Source organism: Pieris brassicae, chromosome 12 (assembly GCF_905147105.1).
Source record: "Pieris brassicae chromosome 12, ilPieBrab1.1, whole genome shotgun sequence".
NCBI lineage: Eukaryota > Metazoa > Arthropoda > Insecta > Lepidoptera > Pieridae > Pieris > Pieris brassicae.
The window spans coordinates 9957134-9976654 of record NC_059676.1 but is presented as its reverse complement, the minus strand read 5'-3'; the positions used below and the strand labels follow the sequence as shown (position 1 = coordinate 9976654).

Here is a 19521-nt window from a genome sequence, read left to right as displayed (position 1 = left end):
GACAATGCGTTACAATAAAACTTTCAATGTATTAAATACCTTTTTTCTATTGTTAGTGTCGTTGTTTCTACAAACGTAGAGTAAGGCAAAAGATAAAAAATAAAAATAAAGATTTTTATCTTGTTACGCCAAAGAAGTATAACTTCTAACGCGTGTACATAAGTACACACACGTGTTAGCTTCTAATATTTATTTAATTAAATTCTAAACATTTTTATGAAACATATTCTTAAGAATCTTGCTACAAGTGCGCATGTGCAATAGTTATTCATTTAACTCGTTCGGTTGTTTACGAATTGACTCGACCATCTCCCCGAAGTGGGATGGTCGAGTCGGAGGAGGGAGTTGTGAATATAAAAGAGGTTGTGACACATGCGCACGGGCTTTTTCTTTGAGGTTATACAGTTCACGTAAAATCAGTGAAGTAAATTATAGTGAATTAAGTCGTCATTGAAGTGTTTAATTTCCTACCCTAAGAACTAGATCAACAACCGCTAACACACGTGTTTTTTATAGACAAGTAGGTGGCCTTCTGCTTCAGATACGCGTAATTTTCGGGTATAAGATATTCCGGTTTCCACACAATGTTTTTCTTCATTGTAGGAAAGTGCTGATTGCATATAATCCGAAATTTCCATTGGTATGCCATACGTGATGTGAACACGAGACCTCCGGAATGAGGATCGCCCACTTAAGCTGCTATGCCAGAGCTCTTGAACTCCAATAGGAATAATTGTTAAACAAAAAAACATTTTAGCTTGTAAAAATTGTTTCTGGTAAATAATTGGTGCGATAATGCTTTTACACAATTTAGCTTTTAAGTATTTCGCAACACAAGAAGAGAAAAGAAAGAAATGAGTCTCTGAAAACGCCAGCAACAAATGTTTTCTTTGGAATTAACCTTATTGTACAGTTTTAATAAGTCACTAAAAAAAAACACTTTGCTATGATACATTTTTAAATCAACTATATTTTGATAACAAGCATATTAACCAAGGCAACAACTTGTATGCCAGTATATACATACTTCACACCTACCTCATAAGCCCTGTATAAACATTTATTGACACTATCGCCATATTTATATCTTCGCAGAGTGAATTCACAGTGACGATATCGTGTATATTATGTATTTAATATTATATAACATTATATTTTATTTTTCTCGACTTTATCGTATTGGCAAAGGCTGTAAGGATAATATTTCTAAACGGGCAGTAGGCACACCTGATGTTAAGTGCTACTGCCTCCCATGGACCCTCTCAATTCCAGAGGGTGCGTTGCCGGCCTTTAAACGGCTAATGTATGTAACGTATAATGTATGCAATTCTGTAATAAATAAATAAAAACATACCTGAACATTGTATCATGGAGCTGTACAGAAGCACGTATGCAGGTGTTGTAGAAAACCAGCAGTTTGTTCCAGGTGAAAAACATACAAATGCCGATAAGTGAAGCGTATATGTAGACACACTGTTCGCGAGTCAGGTGCCATCGGTTACGGGGCAGGTTTTCGTATATAACTAGAAATAAAACACATATCTATATATATATAAAAGAAAGTCATTAAAACATTTGTTTGTCATGTCAAATTCAAATTCAAAAATACTTAAATAAAACACTTTTTTACCGGATTGAAGCTATGTATTATTATAAACTTGTCACCGTGACCACGCACGCTGTAAAGCACGCGAAACGTGGGAAATTTAAAATTATGTAAAATAATTATAAGTTTATAATATGTAATAATTTTCTTTATATGTGTAAAAGCTATTTTAATAAAAGACAATATTATCAAAAATACTTTTTTTTTGTAATTACGAACGGTTTTTAGGAAATAGAACCCGGGCACAAGAATGTTACCTTCAGGTGTTGTTGAAGCATTGTTTCTGATCGCTATGCCCTGAGCGCTATTTGATTCTTCCAAGTTAACCCTGAAACAAAAAGGTGGTTAGAAATTCTGAACAACTTATTTCAATCGCAATTCATAATAAAGACTGTTAGTGTTAGTGAGTGTTATACTGGACTAACCATTCTTTCAGCCAGACGTCAGTAGACGAGTAGAACACCTGCGCTACTAGAAACAGCGAAAGTAGTAGTAGCATTGTAAACTTCCCACCACCGCTCGCTATGTACGAAACGTACACGCCGCTTGATACTGAACCTTTGTTTTGACTTTCACCTGTTGAAAAAGGATTATATATATACTTCACTCATAGCATTGTAACGAGATAGTAGAAAAAAAATATTATTCAGGCATACAATAAAACTTTAGACTGGCGACGAGGCTTTTGGACACTATTTACAGACTCAAACTGAGGACGAGCCCCGTGTGTGACTGTGATGACAGAACCGACCAAACGGTGGTTCATTTACTTGTTGACTGTGCAACATTCGGAAGGGCCAGGTGCGATCTGGAGATCGAGACTGGCATGAGGATATCCCGGGACGGGCTGTCCGACATGTTGCTTGAGCACAGATCGCAGCTGGAAAAATTCTGCGGCAAGATTGTCAAACATGTCACTGACATTAATAGCACGAGAGGTCAGCGGGCTCCGACTCGCCCATAGATGTCATGACGATATTTCTGGAGTAGTTGACGCCCGGGCCCGGCGTGGGACGCTAACCCTCTTAGTTAATAATGTCCCTTTTTTAAAAAGACTTCGACACTGCCCTGCTACCTACCTACTCGGTCACATATCTGACTCACTGCGTGCCCGATAGGCTAGTACGTAGAGGTCCTTAATTTAAATAAGAAAAAAAACATTAAATTGCAAAGAATCAAAAATGTAATGGCTTTTTCCAATTAATGAAATCAACATGTACGCACACGAGGCGTAATTATAAAGATCTAGAAGAGATGAATAGCAAAAAAAAATATCTCTTTAAGCAAAACTTTCTTAAATGTAACAAAGAAGCGATCTTCAAATCGCTCTAGAAATAGCACTTGTGGCTTGGGCCATGACTCTTTTTTTATAGAATATGGGGCAAACGGGCAGGAGCCTCATATGATGAAGCAGCTAAACGGAAAGTCGTATTTTAATAAAATTAGCTTACGCTTGGTCACGTGACTAATAACAGACTCCAAAATGGATCTTTCTCAATTCGAGCGTATGTATTTTTTTATGTGTTTATTGTCGTTTATTTTAAACATCGCACCGATTTCGATAATTATTTTTTTGTGCGGAGATATTCCAAGCCATCAATATAAGCTGATCATCTTGAGTGGAATCAAGAGGAAAAAAACACACAAGTGTTTACTTAATTAAAAGAACTTTTGATAATTAGTTCTCGGTATGAGTTGATAGAGGCAGCACAACTGGAAGTTATCCAGAAACATATCACTTAGCACGAGAAATGTTTAACAGATGGCAAATCATACGCACCGAAAAAGCTTACATCTTTAGCAGCATGGAATGATTAATCAGCATTTATAAGCAGGTAATAAAATATATATGGTATTATTTACATACGCAATAGTCAACAAATATGTGAACTTTCACCCAGAAACATTCACCATTAAATTTATTGAAAATTATCACAAAGTCATAAAATAAAAATCATTTAACCGTAGTAGACAAATTTGAAGCACGGAAAAGAAAGATATGGTTCTAAAGTTTTAACCAAAAACAACTTAGCTTTTAAATACTATTGGAGGAGGCATCTACAAGAGGTCGTTTGGAAAAAAAATCGGTAAACCGACTTTACCGACGAAAGTTGAACGTGACAACGTCATAAGAAAATACTGATGCAATGGTTGCTTTTTCAAAAGAAAATTTTAATTTTATTTGTTTGATGGATATTTTGTATGGATATAGAGAAGTAGGTAAATGGAAATCAGAATTGAATTCATCTTGTTACATTTATTTGTACGCACAAATACAATTGTGTCAATTTTTTTCATCGCTCACTCAAGTAGGAGAGACAGATGTCGAACGCGGAGGCCGATTGTGCCTCTTTGTCGCTCGTATCGCGCTCTCGCTTGCACTTATAGCCTTAAATGGACCGACTCAGAGCGAGGCAACGCCGCATGAGTCATGTTTTTTCGTGCGTGCAGCCGGCTCCATCGAATTATAAGACGTTGTCACGTCAAAAAAATATTTCTGTATACGAATTTCATTATTGGATGAATGTTTCAGTATAATTGTACAGTAAGGCTTACAGCAATTGCATATATTCTAAATATTATAAATAAACACAGAATAAAATATTTATAATACCTTCATATTTGGGATCTGAATTATTGTCTAAATCCAGATTGAATGACAGCTGTGATGCTTCAGACATTGACCGTTGGGATCGAAGAATGTGAGAGTGCTCCTAAAACCAAATAATAATCTTCATTCTCTCGGAGTATGTAATCAGATATTCAAGAGCATTTATGTGTTTCGTGTAAACTTGACATTTAAGAATCCGGTTCGAAGGACCATTTTTATGAAAAGATATATTAATACTCTTTAATTACTTTTTAAAATACTCAAAGAAATATCTTCAATTAAATTCTATTATACTCTATTACTACAATATATACTACTAAGTATCTACTTTAGAGAAGAAAAATAGAATACATGATCACTCCTTATAGGTTCAGCTTTTGATGGATCCATTTTGATAATCACACTGTATACCTTTAAATAGACATATAGTTATAATCGTGACATACGGAATTAGTATTTTAGTGTTTTTTTTATATAATAAATGACCTGAGTTTTCTAAAACGATCAGCCATTTGCTGCTGGTGATAAACGGAATTAATTAAAAATACGAACCATACTCTCCTTATTCTCATATGACGTCACCTTCTGCTTCTGTTTCTCTTCTTCAACCCTTTCTCCCATTTCTATAAGCTGTTCAAACTCCGGTACGCCATTTTTCAGTTCATGATACGTTCCTTGTGCTACCAGCTGTAAAAATATATTGCTCGCAAATATCTTAGGTATTATCTTACTTTATCAGTATTTAATCTCTCTCATTTATAGTGACAGTAATACGACGTAATGAATTTCAGACTCCTTCTGTACATAACCTATCATTTGGGTAAGAAAGAGATGAGAAGAGTTGTAAATAAGAGTTTATAAAAAGGAGAATTCCTTTCCACTTGCTACTCCAGAAGGCTTATAACGATCTCGATACATTAACATAAAATCCTCTGAGTCTTTTTACGAACCTTTCCTCCTCTCATGACGCACACGTTGTTCGCTTGTCGCGCGTACTGCACGTGATGTGTAACCAGTACAACTGCTTTGTCGCGTAGAAAACCACGTATACACTCTTCGTATATCGCTTGGGCTACCTATAATAACAATGGCATTTATAATAGCAAAGATCAAACGCACTCAGGAACTGGAACGATTTAATAATTATTTTCGATTTAATAAGTATTAGATTCTTATTTGTTTTTTGCGACTGAGGCGCAAACTAGCTGCTGTGGCCTCTGGCGGAATGACCAGCGCTGTGGAACAACTCTGCTCCTCAGCATAATGCTGAGCCTGGGCCAATTACAACCACAGCACACACGCATCACATACTGAAAGCGTGCCTTGTTCTTTTAAAAAAATCTTAGCTCTTTTTTATCTTTGATTATTGTTATTGTGTTTGTGTTTTGTTAGTAATAAATTTTATGTCTATTTTTGTGTTGTATGGAAAAATATTACCGCATTTTTAAATTGAATTCATTAAGTTTTGTTTCTGCCTTTTATCCTGAATAATAATATATTAAATTTTTTATATAACAAACAAGTAAGTAGCTTCACCTGATGTTAAGTGATACCGCTATAGACACTCAATGCCAGAGTGCGTTGCCCACCTATATTTAGAATTGGAAAACCTAATTGTCCCATTGAATTAGGTTTTACTCAATAAACTCACTTTATCTATGAATCTAGGTGATCGACGAAAAATACTACATAAAAAGTTTACCTTAGCATCAACAGCAGCTAACGGATCATCCAAAAGATAGACGTCAGCGTGTTGGTATACGCAACGCGCTAGGGAAATGCGCGCGCGCTGCCCGCCCGACAGAGATGTACCTATAAATTTATACGCTATAGAGTTAGTTCCGATTATTTCAAGATAACATGTGTTTTTATCAAGTTCCTTATGAAATAAACGCTTATATCGATAGGAATAGTAAAAACAAGGTTTAAAAAAAAAACACTTTTTGAATGGATTAAAGCTATGTATTATTATTAAAACTTATAGTTATTTATTATTACGTCATCTTTTAGTTCGTCATCAGTTCAAAAAGTGTTTTTCTTAATGTGTAAAAGCTATTTTAACAAAAGACAATACTAAGGTTTTTAAAGTTAATAATCATTGTGTCATAAGTTAATACAAAATAGATCCAATACATCCGACCCCGGACAGCTAAGAAACACAAATTTGTGAATCTACAAATATATGACGACCAATTGAAAATTGAATATTTCGTAGCTAAGAACAGTTTTTATTAAAAATTCAGTTGTTTTCAGTATTTTTCTTTCACAAATATTACAAGATCATAATTAGCCAAATTTGTCCAGCCATTCTTGATATGCAGGGCAAACGAACAGCAATTCATTTATAGAAACAATGTTACATCTACGTCTCAGTATCTTTTATTTATTTATTACCTATATATATGAAATCGATCGACAAGGGGCAAACGGGCAGGAGCCTCACCTGATGTTAAGCGATACCAGCGCCCATGGACTCACATAGCTGGAAACCTCGCAAGTGAAATGCCGGCATTTTAAGAATTGGTACGGAAATACTTCATTGGGCACCTGGTACCACGTCAAAACATTTGTGGAACATTTGTATGGTAAACAATTGTAGAAATAATAAAGTAAATTACCTCTTTCTCCTACAACCGATTTGTCACCATGTGACAAAATTTCTAAATCAGTTTTCAGCTGACAACACTTTATCACTTGCTTGTATCTTCTCAGATCTAAGTCCTGTCCAAATAATATGTTTTGGCGAACCTGGTAATTGATAAAGACACCTAAACATATATGTTAAACATACTTGCTATATGTGACTAACGACTGTTAAATAAAAAATAAATCAGTCGCGCTATTTAGGTCTAGGCCTCAGATTTCGGTATATGTTTCATAATCATTTGTCAATTATAGGCATGTCATCAGCCTCCTGTGCTTGACTTTTTGGGTCTAAGGCAAGCTGGCTTCCTCACAATATTTTCCTTCACCGTCCGAGCGAATGTTGAATGCGCTTAAGAAAGAAAGTCCATTGGTGCACCGCCGGGGATCAAACCTACGAACTCGGGATGAGAGTCGCACGCTCAAGCTGTTTTTACATAAATTATTGTAATATTAATTTAGGTTTATATGATTTTGATTATCTAATTCGGAAAGTCGGTGATCAATTAAAAATTGAACAGACAAGAAAGTTTTGTACTCAATTTAAAAATAATACTTACGGACGCATCAAACAACCAAGGCTCTTGCGCAGCGTACGCCAAATTACCGCGTACGTTGAGTGTGCCCGTACTAGGTATGAGTTCCTTCAACATCGCCTGTATCAGTGTGGACTTACCAGAGCCCACTGTGCCGACTATCACTGTGAGCGTCTCTGGTTTTATCTAAAAATATGTTTTAAAGTAAAATTTTATTGAAAGAAAGCCTTTTGTCCATAAGCTAATAGATGTCTCTCAATCCTGACAAACAAATAAATAATTAACTTTTAATTCCTTAGCAAAGTTATAAGTATTAAATCTACACTAGATTTAATAATAATATAATCTGTATAGTATAGTATCGTAAAAAGCAACATCGACGAACACTAAGTGTATTAATGAAACATTTTAATTCGGTATAATTTATATAACAAATAATCCTCTTCCCTCTCACTCTAATTGAAAGAATTGTCAATAGAAAGAATATAAAAATATACATTCTTTCAGTTCATGACGACGTCTATAACGCTCTGCACGCACGAAAAAGTCTCATTGTCCCGTTACGCTCATTGTCCTGTTACGCTCATTGTCCGCGTGCGCCTATCTATATCTATCTCTCTTCCACTCAATAGGCCTACGCGTCTGAAGATACACTCCTATATACTGTATCCATACAAAATAGTGAGTTTCAATTTTATTCATGAAACTACACAATCGTTTTAGCAATGTTTTTTTATGACGTTAAACTATCGTCCATAAAGCGACTATACAGACAAACATTTCTATAATCATATACATTTCCTGAACATCTTTAATTTATTTTTATTTTAACACACCTATAGTGAAATCAGCTTGAGAAAAAAACCGGAAAAACAGTCGTCACTGTTATAACTATAAATGTTAAAGTACATACATTTATTTATTTCGTAATCCTTACAAAAACTATATTTAAAAACAAATAATTACACAAAAAAATAAAGCCATTGTATGGTATACATAAGGTTTATAAAAGGGAAAAAAAATATTCAATACATTTAACAAAGTAATACCTAATTTGGCTGTGTGTGTTGGTGTAAAGTGAGTGTACGTGAAGGTGTGTATGTGGGGTGTGCTCATGATGATTTTGCGCTATGGATGTTCTTAATATTTCTAATAGTTAATTTAATATATACCACTAAATTAATATCCATCAAAGCGGGTGTTTTTCTATCCGATACATCTTCTTCAACATTTTTCCAATAGACCGTGTAATCCTTAAAATTGAGTAGAATTTCTGGTTTGAGTTGTTCTAGATTAGATTCTGATTTTATATAAGCCTGTTGCCTGAAAATTATATTTTTTAAATTAATTAATGCATATAGAGGTACTATGTAAAGTATTAACGTGTTTTTTTTAATGTTACAGGTGGCAAACTGGTGCCCCTGGTGTTAAGTGACACCACCGCCCATGGACACTCATACTGACAGAAGCCTCGCAAGCGCACTGCCGGCGTTTTAAGAATTGGTACGCTTTTCTTTAAGGACCCTAAGGGAGCGTTCAAGTATAACGTCACGCAATTTTTAGAGATTCTTGAACCCCCCCCCCCCCCACATGAAACGCGCCGTAACGTTTCTGTTTCCAATAGTAAAACGCTTCGTGAACACCCGCAGTGACTCTTTAAACCTAAAACTTACCATTATGTGGTATAAAGTACTGGAAAGTACAAAATAATATTATCAATAACGCGTAATTCAATCCCCGCCCCGCATCGTAACGTTTTACAAAATGATATATGATATATATCGAATAGAGAAAAAGGGTAAATGAACGCATCTGGTAAAATGATAAGAGAAACAAACATATATCTGTAATTATTCGGATTATTTATATTACTTCAATAAAGCGTATTACATAAAGTATGTTACAAATCAATATAAATAATAATAATAATAACAATAGTAATTGTGTTCAATTTATACAAATCCAATTTTAGAGAGAGAATGAGATGGAATCATTTCACACGTTCAATCCTACGGATATATATGTTTGTCTCTTTCTACGTAACGCCTCAACTTTTCGTGTTACACTTGATTTTACTCCTCATAAGATTTCCGGCCGTACCGGGCCTTATAACTCAAATCGTTTCTTATGGAGTAAACTCCAAAAAAACTTAAAAAACATATAAAAAAATAGGTTTTAAAACTCACCCATTTCCAATCTTTTCAAACACACCATTACTTTTCATTTCTTTCTTTTCAATATTAATTAAATCGACTCCATCTTGATTTTCAACTTCTGGTAATAATAAAAATTCTTGCATCCGCTTCACACTGACATATGCCTCCAACGTAAACGTGATTGCCAGTGGCAAAAAATCAACTAAAGTATATTTCAACATTTCATAATAGGAGAAAATAACAAAAACTTTGGCGGCAGTTAAGTCGTTTTTGAACGAAATAAACGATATTATACTGATAAATATGGCAACTTTCGTGTTTAATTTCACGCACGATATCATAACTGCCCGCAGCCATGACATCTTCTTTATGATATTCATTTCCTTCCTGAAAAATCACAGTTATTACAGAAAATCATAGATTTCAGCAACGCATCGACTCTCAGAGATTCAACAAAGAAAAACTTTGGAGGCAAATCTGATTTTGCTTCTAATTGGCAAATCAGGAGATTCAGTCAAGTATTTACAATTGTATTGGAGATCCTGAAGGTTGACAATGTAATAGAGTTTAAGACTGCTTCGGTCAAACGGACGGAAAAACTTGACACGTGACAGGTGTCAATGCATATAACACACATTGTTTACCAATCGCTTTCAAACAGAGCGCACAATCTTTGTACCAATGAAACGCGCCATAAAAAGAAAGAATTATTTTCATAACTAGCACAGAGATCCAATATAACCTAGTAGAACCTACGGGCCACCAAAAAAGGACAGTCATCGCAGCCCTATTTTCGTGGCTACGTTGCCGGCCCTTGAGGGAGGAACCTTCTCTTTTTTTAAACAATCAGGATACCAACACCAGGATTCGATTCCACAGTTTGCTAGTTCACAAAAGGAGTCTTGTGAAGTCTTCCAGCCATATTGATACATTACAAGCCGTATTTTACATAAATTAGATACAAATATGAACTGCATTATATAAGTTTTCAAGGCCTTGCCGGCACGCACTTGCGAGCCCTCTTGCAAAATGAGTGACCATGGGCATGGAGATGGGCGATATTACTTAACAGCAGATGAGCCACCAATTACATTAAAAAAAATAGCGGTAAACATAAGGATACACTTAGCATACTCACTTCCGAGCTTTCCCAATTATATTGGCAAAAGCGTTCTCCCAAGCGTACATTTTAATAGCTTCAATACTTTGAATCACTTCATTCATCAAACGTATTCTGTTGTCCGTACGAACAGCTGTTTGGTGACGGAAACGACTTGAAATCTTTCCTAAATAACCTGCAAATTTATATAAACTATATTAGTAATAAATAAATAAAAATATGGAATTTATTATGGAACATAAAATACAGGTACCAATTATTCCACGTCATCAAATTTTAATAGGTAGACATTACTACGCATCGGCAAAGAAGACAGAGGATGTAGGCCGAGAGAAAAGCCGGCGTAAAAAACTATCGTGACTCTTTTAAAATAGCAAATCATCAAACAACACTTATTAACAAAACAAATATCGCAAATTAATTAGAAGTGGCCTGTCTAGCACTAGTCTCTTTAACTTTGTAAGAAGCCTTTTTACAGACATTTTCTTTTAATTCTTAAATTTAATTAAAGGCAGAGATAAAAAAGCCACTGGGTTTTTATTAAAGAAGAGTAGCCCTTGTATAATATAGCCTATTATTCAGATCGACTTAGATAGACATATAAACATAAATCATCATATTGAAAAAAAATATTTTAATCTTGCTTGATTTCTGCAGATCTGTTTGCCAGTCGGCAAAGGCCACCTCCAAAACTGTATTAGTAGTATTCAGTAAGCATCCTGGCGCTCTGAACTTTTCTACACACGACTACATTCACCGAATGCTAAGGCGTCAGCTAAACGGCGGATTTCAAAGCGATCACAAAACTTGCGTTGTTGCTAAAGCAACGATAACTCATTGCGAACTCAACTCACGCCTTTAATGTTACAATTATAAAGCGTTACCGAGAAATTTGTGTGTAAAATCGGCACTGAGACACTCTATATAATAACTATTATTTTGCCTGATGATGCCAAACGCTTGTTAATTTATTATGTCTTTGTTTCAATATGTCCAGTTAAGCATAGTGTCAATGGTAACAGTTTATTACAGTTTTCTTCATAACCAAGAATTTGACAATATAAAAAAGAGTGGCTTGCCAGTATGTTCAGTTAATTTAGTGCAACCAGAGCAGGTTTTATTAGTGGGGCTATATTGAAAACAACTGTCAGTACTCTTAGGTACTGTGAACACCACAATAATTGAGCAAAATATACTTATTTAATCATTTTGATTACAATGTATACTAACTTCAAGTAAAAAAAACTAAATTTACGTTTGGGATCGTTCAAGTATTACGTCACGCATTTTTTGGAGATTCTGGACCCCCCCCCCCAGGAAACGCGCCGTAACGTTTCCGTATCCGATAGTAAAACGTCTCGTGACCAACCCCAGTGACTCTTTGTAACTTAAACTTAGGACTATTAGTGTAAAGTGCTGGAAAGTGGAAAATAATATTAACAATAACGCGTAATTCAATCCCCGCCCCGCATCGTAACGTTTTACAAGGGGGATCCTCCTCCCCCCCCCCAAAATTTGTTACGTAATACTTGAACGCTCCCTTTGCTACCAGTTCCCAAATCAAGAAACTAAAGCGGGCGAAAAGAACTTGCAAGGATGTTTGATAAGGTAATTGTAATCGGAAACCAGGAATTTTAGAACAGTATTAGTACAGGTGCAGACACTTGTCACTTCACCTACCACCCAGAAGTCGAACCAACGAGATCAGTTGAACAATTAAAACCCATAAAGTACAAATATTTTTTACCATTAAACTGTCAACCGCAAACTTACCCTGTAGAGGAATGAACATGATCAAGAAAGCGACTCCAATAATTGATGAGATCCCAATCTGGCGATACATGAGGTAAACTATGATGACACTCTCTATCGGTGTCCTGACCAGGTCGATCATGAAGAGACTGGCCATATCGAATCTTTGGGCATCCGTCGTCAGAAGATTGACAACGTGACCCGCTAAGCCTTCGGAGGCTTTACCGCCAGCTGTCAAGTCTAGACGGAGAAGCTGAAAGCATATGACACAATATATTGACTATACATGTGGTTTTTGTTGAAAATAGATACTGTACCATGAAGCGTCGTATATCGAAGTCCTATAACTCCACAATGGGGAATGGGATCAAAGGAATATATTGGTCAAGTCAAATTAGTTCGAAGATATTACCTTTCTATAAATCAAAGAACAGCAAGCCACTCTGATCTTCATACTCATGTCCAGGAGAAATAGTAACATTGGATGGATAAAACTGGCGTTCATCGCCATAAAACTGAAAATAATATTAACAACAATTATTGCTACCGCATATTTCGAGCTCGATTATAGAATTGACCATTTGACAAAATGTCAGACGAAAACTTACAAAAATAGGTTGTCTGTAAATTCGGTTTACGGACGATAGTTTAACCTGGCAACGTCAGAATAAATAATATAATAAAATTGAATCAGTTTCATTGAATTATCACTAGTTTTAATATAAAAGAGTGAAAAATCGGACGCATTGGAGAAACGAGCGGAAGATAAATAGATGCGGCGCACGTGGACAATAAGCGTAACGGGACAATGAGTCATAGTGTTTCGTGCTTACAGCCGGCGTTGCCATGTCAAAACAATGTTAGAAAATTCCTTAAAAGATTAAAAAGGTTTTATAATCATGCACTCGTAATCGAGACTCAACCAAATAAGACTTCCGTATTTATATAACATACGCACGTCATACTGGCATTAAGCCTCATGTATGAATCTTATACTAAGTTGTTTTTAATTCAAATGACAGTAATCCCCCTTATAACGAGTTTTCCTATAACGCGATAATTCCCCACCTATAATGCGGAAATTTCTCAAGTTATATCTCTGTAATGTTTTTATTTATAATTAGTTTTGCATACATTTGCACCTGTTTCAATTGTGTTATAAAATGAAACTAAATAACTTGATTACTGTAATACTAAAGTGTTCTCATCTGTTTAAATATTAATTAATATACATATAACATATAGTGGATATATATGTATACCAACCTAACAACTCCAAGCGCATACAGGTACGCTTCCGATGTGCTGACTCCAGCATGGGACGGCGAAAAGTAATTAATAAGACCTTCGAGGCACATTGGCGTCGATATTCTGAAAATGTAATAAACCTTCAACTAAGGTACTTTTATTTCTGTGAAAAATGTGAAATAGGTTATGTTTTGCGACCGCATTAGGTGCTGTTTTTATGTAGACATGATTAGTATTATGCAACATGTTGAATCGAAGTTAAATTTAACTCTCGTATTTAAAGTAAACACTTTTTTAACGGATTGAAACTATGTATTATTATTATAAACTTATAATTATTTACATAATTTTAAATTAAATGTTTCGCGTGCTTTACAGCGTGCTTGGTCACGGTGACTGAAGACAAAAGGTGTTGAATATCAAAAAGTATCACAGCTGCAGAGAAAGTTGTGTTATCTGTATTTATTTCCCCGGAGTTGATATCGACTAAAAGATAAAGGGTTTTTGCAGAAATGACTCACGGTGTCCTCTATTAATTCTAGTATGTAAATTATTGAAAGTAAAATGCATGTTATTTATACAGCTGTTTAATGTTCATTTATTCTGTGTCAATGTATAGTTTGTTATTGGAAGTAACAGCAGGATTTTGGTCCTTTGGTCCAGGATTTTTCAAAATTATTGTAGAACCTAAATTCTTTACTAGATGAGGCTAATTTAAGTTTAAATTAAACAAACGTGCAGGAGCGCCTTTAACTGTAGCTATAAACTTTTACTAGAATTTCTAACCCAAATTCAATTAAACCAAGACTAATACTTAAAATTCTAATTGGTAAGTGTTCATTCAATGTGAATCGGTTTATCAGTCAGGTCATCATGCTTGTTGAACGAATATGTACCTACAATTGAATTAATTTAGATAATCTATGGGACATGTGCATATGGGTTACTAGGATACCAAGGGATACAAGTCTGTTGCACAGATCCCCGTTATCCAGGTCGTTGTGACTACTGAATACTGTCTCAGACACTATCGATACATTAATATGTTCGCAGAGTGAATTCACAGTAACGATATTGTATGTATATCCGTTATAAATAATAGAATATACAAAATCTTACCTAAGTGAGGTATCAACTAATGCAAATATAATGTTTGCCATAAGAAATTTCATTCCATATATCCTTATTATACAATGAAGAAGCGATGGCTTCTTTGTTTTTTCTGTTTTATCTGTAAGCAAAAAAATTTAAAAATATTATGTCTACTATAGTAAACACATAGACACAAAGATTAACGGCGTCTGTCAGCCTTAGAAGGCTGGTCACCTACTTGTAGGCGTCGTGGTGCGACATTTTTTAAAATTTAAAATTAATTCAAATATTGTTTTAAAAGTGCGCAAGCAACTCGCAAGTGCGTTGCCGGCCTTCTAAAAAAAGCTGTCTCGTTCGTAACTTTTCATCAAGTAGTTATTAAAGCGCTTTGTAGTGAAGCACGCTTACATTTGGTCATTATTAGAACTCCAAAAAAACATAACTCTATCTTATAACGATAAAAATTTCGTATCACCTTGTTTCATAACTTCATTTTTCCACACTTCACTCATTACATCACCGCGTGGGGCAGCCCTGTGACCTGGAGTACATCTGAAAGCATTCAAGCCCTGATTGACTTTTGGAAGACGCCCCAGAGGTACTTACATTGCCAAGCTCTCGACTGGCCCAAACGCAAGCACAGAATTCCCTAAACAGATCTGTCAGCGATCATTTCAGAGATTTGGAGACAAATTAAAAATGGCTGCCACACACAGAGGCAGCATTCTGGATGCCCTCTTCCAATGTGCCATAGGAACTTAAGTTACATAAACTATGGCTGATGTGTGATTTCTATATATAATGCAGCTCAGTGTAACTAAAACTCAAAATATCTTTATCAATATAGGTGACCAGGTACATTTATTAACGGCATCAGAAAAGATTTTAAATTTACATTTACTACCAGTTCGCACGTCAATGGCGTAGAGCGGGCAAGAAACTTGAATCGTCGTCTAACAATGTTGTTAATCGTCAAGTTTTTGAGTCATAAAAAAATTTTGTACAGCAGAGCAACCACAAATATTTGAAGTGGAGCAATGTAACCCCAAGTAAAAAACGATTAGGTAATTACATCGGAGCGTTCCTTAGAGGAGCAGATATACTGGAGTTCCATGAAGGAGGGATTTACCCAGGGGTGGGTCATAAATGTAGTTATTCTTAATCAAATAATCTATTTCATTGTGTTGCATCTGTTTGGATTAATTAAATATAGCTTTATTGCGTACATTTTAGTCATGAGTCCCTAAACGTCAAAATTACTCAACTCTACTTTTTTATCTATACCAACAAACTAGAGTTGACCATTTCATATCTCAGTCACGTCTGGAGCGCTGTTCGAACTAGATTTAAGTCTAACATTACCAAACACATACGCAAACACACCCATTAACACATACTCAATGTCTTATTAGACTTGTCTTTGATTAGTTGTAACTTTAAACTACTTTTACTTAATAAAGTAATAATTAATTAAATCAAATTATAATTATTATTCTTTGGTACAACATACTTTGTCATGAATAAAGTTTTTATGACTTATTATTATTCTAGAACACGGGTTTGTTGCTATATAAATGTTATACCTGTAAACATCGGATATGCTGAGCTGTCCTTTTCTCCCCTTTTCAAATAATTGTCGAGTGTACCTGTAAAATAAAAAAATAATATAATATATAGTTTAGCACACTCATAAATTGTAATTTACCATTATCGTTTCCAATAATGTCCAATATCGTACGTGTCTTTTGGATTTGTGAGCCCTTAGATAAGCCAAGTTCGTTTTTGTTAGCGTCGCAACTCTTAATTTTATGCCAGTTATAATAAGCTCATATCAAAGTTGTTACCCAGCTTCAGACAAAGTGTTTTATTGGAACAACTCCATACATCACGCGCCACCAAACTTCATTCTAGTCTATATATTTTGTAATAGAAGGCAAACGGGCAAGAGGCTCATGTCAAGTGATACCGCAGCCCATGAACACTAACATTGCCAGAAGGCTCGCAAATGCGTTGCCGGCAGATATTCAAATAATAATGAGGAAAGATTTGATTGTTTGCATTGAATAGACTCCGAAACTACTGGACCGCGTTCATTAGATTATCTATGTTAATATAAATATCCGCGTATATATTATATAATGAATATTTTCAAAAAGAAGTCTATTTACTTAGAAAAGCTTTTGCCTATAGAACATCGTACTACGGCCGAATCAATGCGATTGAAGAGCATTGCTCATAATTACAACAGATAATATGAATATATTTGGCTTCTTAACCAAAAATATTGTTTACATCATACGGATATATAAATATAAATAATCTCAAAACTTTTGTAAATGAGGGTAGTCAAAAAATCTCAAGAGGGTACTCACCAAAAGCATGTTTTAGAAAACAAATTCGCTTTCTCCCGCGGGTTCTGTTCTCTCTCTGTATCAAAATAACCGGGATCCATTGTGGGACTTAACACTTATAATTGCACTTTATTATTGCTTCGTATCACGTTTACTCCATGGCATACTGGAACAAAAAACCTATACATCATCAATCGGGCAGTGTCATAAGAATTATTAATCTACCTTTCGAGATGACATAAAAATCGAGTGGAGCATGACGTACAGACTCGAGCTTTATCTTCTAGCAGGTAACGCCAGTTCTGCTCTGTACATCAAGATCAAACAACGTCTATGGCGAGGAAAGGTTTAGGTATTTGTTACCGAGGCTAATAAATCTACCCAATCAGATATTAGATAGACTAACGCTAACCAAAAAGACCTACAGCTCCTAAACAAGACTGCTATAAGGTTACATTAAAATAAACCACAGCGGTTTTTTAGTGTAACATTTTTTACAATAATGCATTAAAAAAAAAGATAAACCTTTAAACTTCTGAGACTTAACATGTCATACACATTACACTCACTCATTCACTGACATGCAACCACACACTCATACATTCTATTACGCGTGTTGTAAACGGTTTAAAAAAAATTGTGATTGACAAAAACAATTATAATGGAATTTTTTTATTGTTTGTTATCGAAGAGCTAGGAACTCTGACATAGGTATTTTTTACTTAAAAGATTTTCCATCTTAAATATTATTATGAAATATTTATAAAGAATAAACACTTTCTATGTGTACATAACTGCACTGTCACTAGTTGACAATTTGAATTTGTTTAATTTACTGACTTATATGCCCTAATATTTTGGTTTCCATATTATTTGGGTATAACCTGTACATACAGTCTGGTAGAAACCGACCAGATTGCTGCCATTGTATAGACGCTGTACCCGCCGTGACGGATCACAAACGGGGAACAAATTACAATACACCGGCTATGTGTTCTAATTTTAAAGTTTTATCTAAGGCATGACATTTATCATGCGTCAAAGTCAAATTCAAACCTCTCAACAATCATAACTATTTATCATCCATTGTAACCTTTATCTTCTAGCACCTGAGTTTATAGAGGCATATAAGACAAACATATTAAGCCTTGTGTAACTAATATAATTAAATTATATAAATATACAATAACTAAATACTTGTTTTTATATGGATAACGTGTTTAAAGAGCTTTGGCCTAGTTTTAAAAGGACGTATGTACGTAATTGATGTATTCACATCGTGGAGCAGTACAATCTAGCCTAAATTCAAAACTCTTGTTAAACCTAAATTCAATAAAGCTTTTAAGAAATTTCTCGATTATTATAATGGTTTGTATCACATAATTTGTATGATTGATTTGTATCAAACAATTTGTATGATTCAAAACTTGGCGATTAAAAAGAGTGGCGGAGAGTGTCTTGCCCGCTCTACGCCCTTGACTTGCGAACTGGTAGTAAATGTAAATTTAGAATCAATTTAAAACCTTTTCGGTTGAGGTTCATAAGTGTACCTGGTTATCTATATTAATAAAGTTATTTTGAGTTTGAGTAACTTAAGACTAATAAGAAATTGCAGTCTAACCTAATTTGCTATGGTTATATTAAATTACTATGGGTATACTTTAATACCATAAGAAAGTGTCCAATAACACTACTTTCAGTCTAATAATATTATCTATTAACGGGAAAACACTCTGTTCTTGAATTATATTTTTTCACTTAACACTAATTAGCATTTATGATATTTATACATAATAAAAATTGTAATTGATAAAGATTGTTTTCATTGAAATTTTCGAAAATATATATTTTATCCTAAAAATTCAACCTATATAATTTGATAAATATATATTTTCGTAACAACATTACATTTCCCTATATACCTTACGAATCATAGTTTTGCCGAAAACCGACCTCAGTACACTCGGATTGCCAAAGCCATGTGTTACATTTTTTAAATTCTCTCTAGACAAGGTCTGTCAACGTTAGTCATGTCAAAACAATACAATTCATGAATCACATTTGCACAATAATCTATGGTCAAAGCATTAATAAATAGACAATAGAATAAACAGCCTTCGTTTATCAGTGAGAAACGATATTAACATTGAATAATTTTATTTCTTTTGCATTACTATATTTGGATTGGGATTTTGAATAATTCTCTTTTTATTATTTTTTTATTTTCCAACGTCAGATATGTGCTACTCTATGGGTGTAAAACGTGGAAGGTTACAAAAGACGTCTCGCACCGACTTCAAGTCTCCGTCAACCACTGACTACGCCGAATGGGTATCTAACTGTCCGTGAAGATCTCTATAGGATAGGTCATACACTTCGAAGAGATTCCAATTATATCCCCAAGCA

At 34.7% G+C, this 19521-nt stretch overlaps 1 protein-coding gene across 1 annotated transcript in view; it reads right to left on the bottom strand.

Moving 5' to 3' along the window:
- The window catches only part of LOC123717555 (probable multidrug resistance-associated protein lethal(2)03659), a 42647-nt gene that overhangs the window by 12619 nt on the left and 10507 nt on the right, over window positions 1–19521 (bottom strand). Inside the window, exons 2-20 of the mRNA XM_045673616.1 lie at window positions 17137–17281; window positions 16348–16410; window positions 15240–15316; window positions 14792–14903; window positions 13691–13795; window positions 12837–12939; window positions 12446–12677; window positions 10691–10847; window positions 9583–9939; window positions 8569–8719; window positions 7421–7582; window positions 6836–6965; window positions 5920–6029; window positions 5168–5293; window positions 4770–4904; window positions 4221–4320; window positions 2032–2182; window positions 1864–1934; window positions 1355–1523 (exon numbers count right to left, since the gene is read on the bottom strand). Coding sequence (XP_045529572.1) covers window positions 1355–1523; window positions 1864–1934; window positions 2032–2182; window positions 4221–4320; window positions 4770–4904; window positions 5168–5293; window positions 5920–6029; window positions 6836–6965; window positions 7421–7582; window positions 8569–8719; window positions 9583–9939; window positions 10691–10847; window positions 12446–12677; window positions 12837–12939; window positions 13691–13795; window positions 14792–14903; window positions 15240–15316; window positions 16348–16410; window positions 17137–17216 — 2591 coding nt within the window. The 5' untranslated portion in view covers window positions 17217–17281. The remainder of the gene's footprint in view (window positions 1–1354; window positions 1524–1863; window positions 1935–2031; window positions 2183–4220; window positions 4321–4769; window positions 4905–5167; window positions 5294–5919; window positions 6030–6835; window positions 6966–7420; window positions 7583–8568; window positions 8720–9582; window positions 9940–10690; window positions 10848–12445; window positions 12678–12836; window positions 12940–13690; window positions 13796–14791; window positions 14904–15239; window positions 15317–16347; window positions 16411–17136; window positions 17282–19521) is intronic.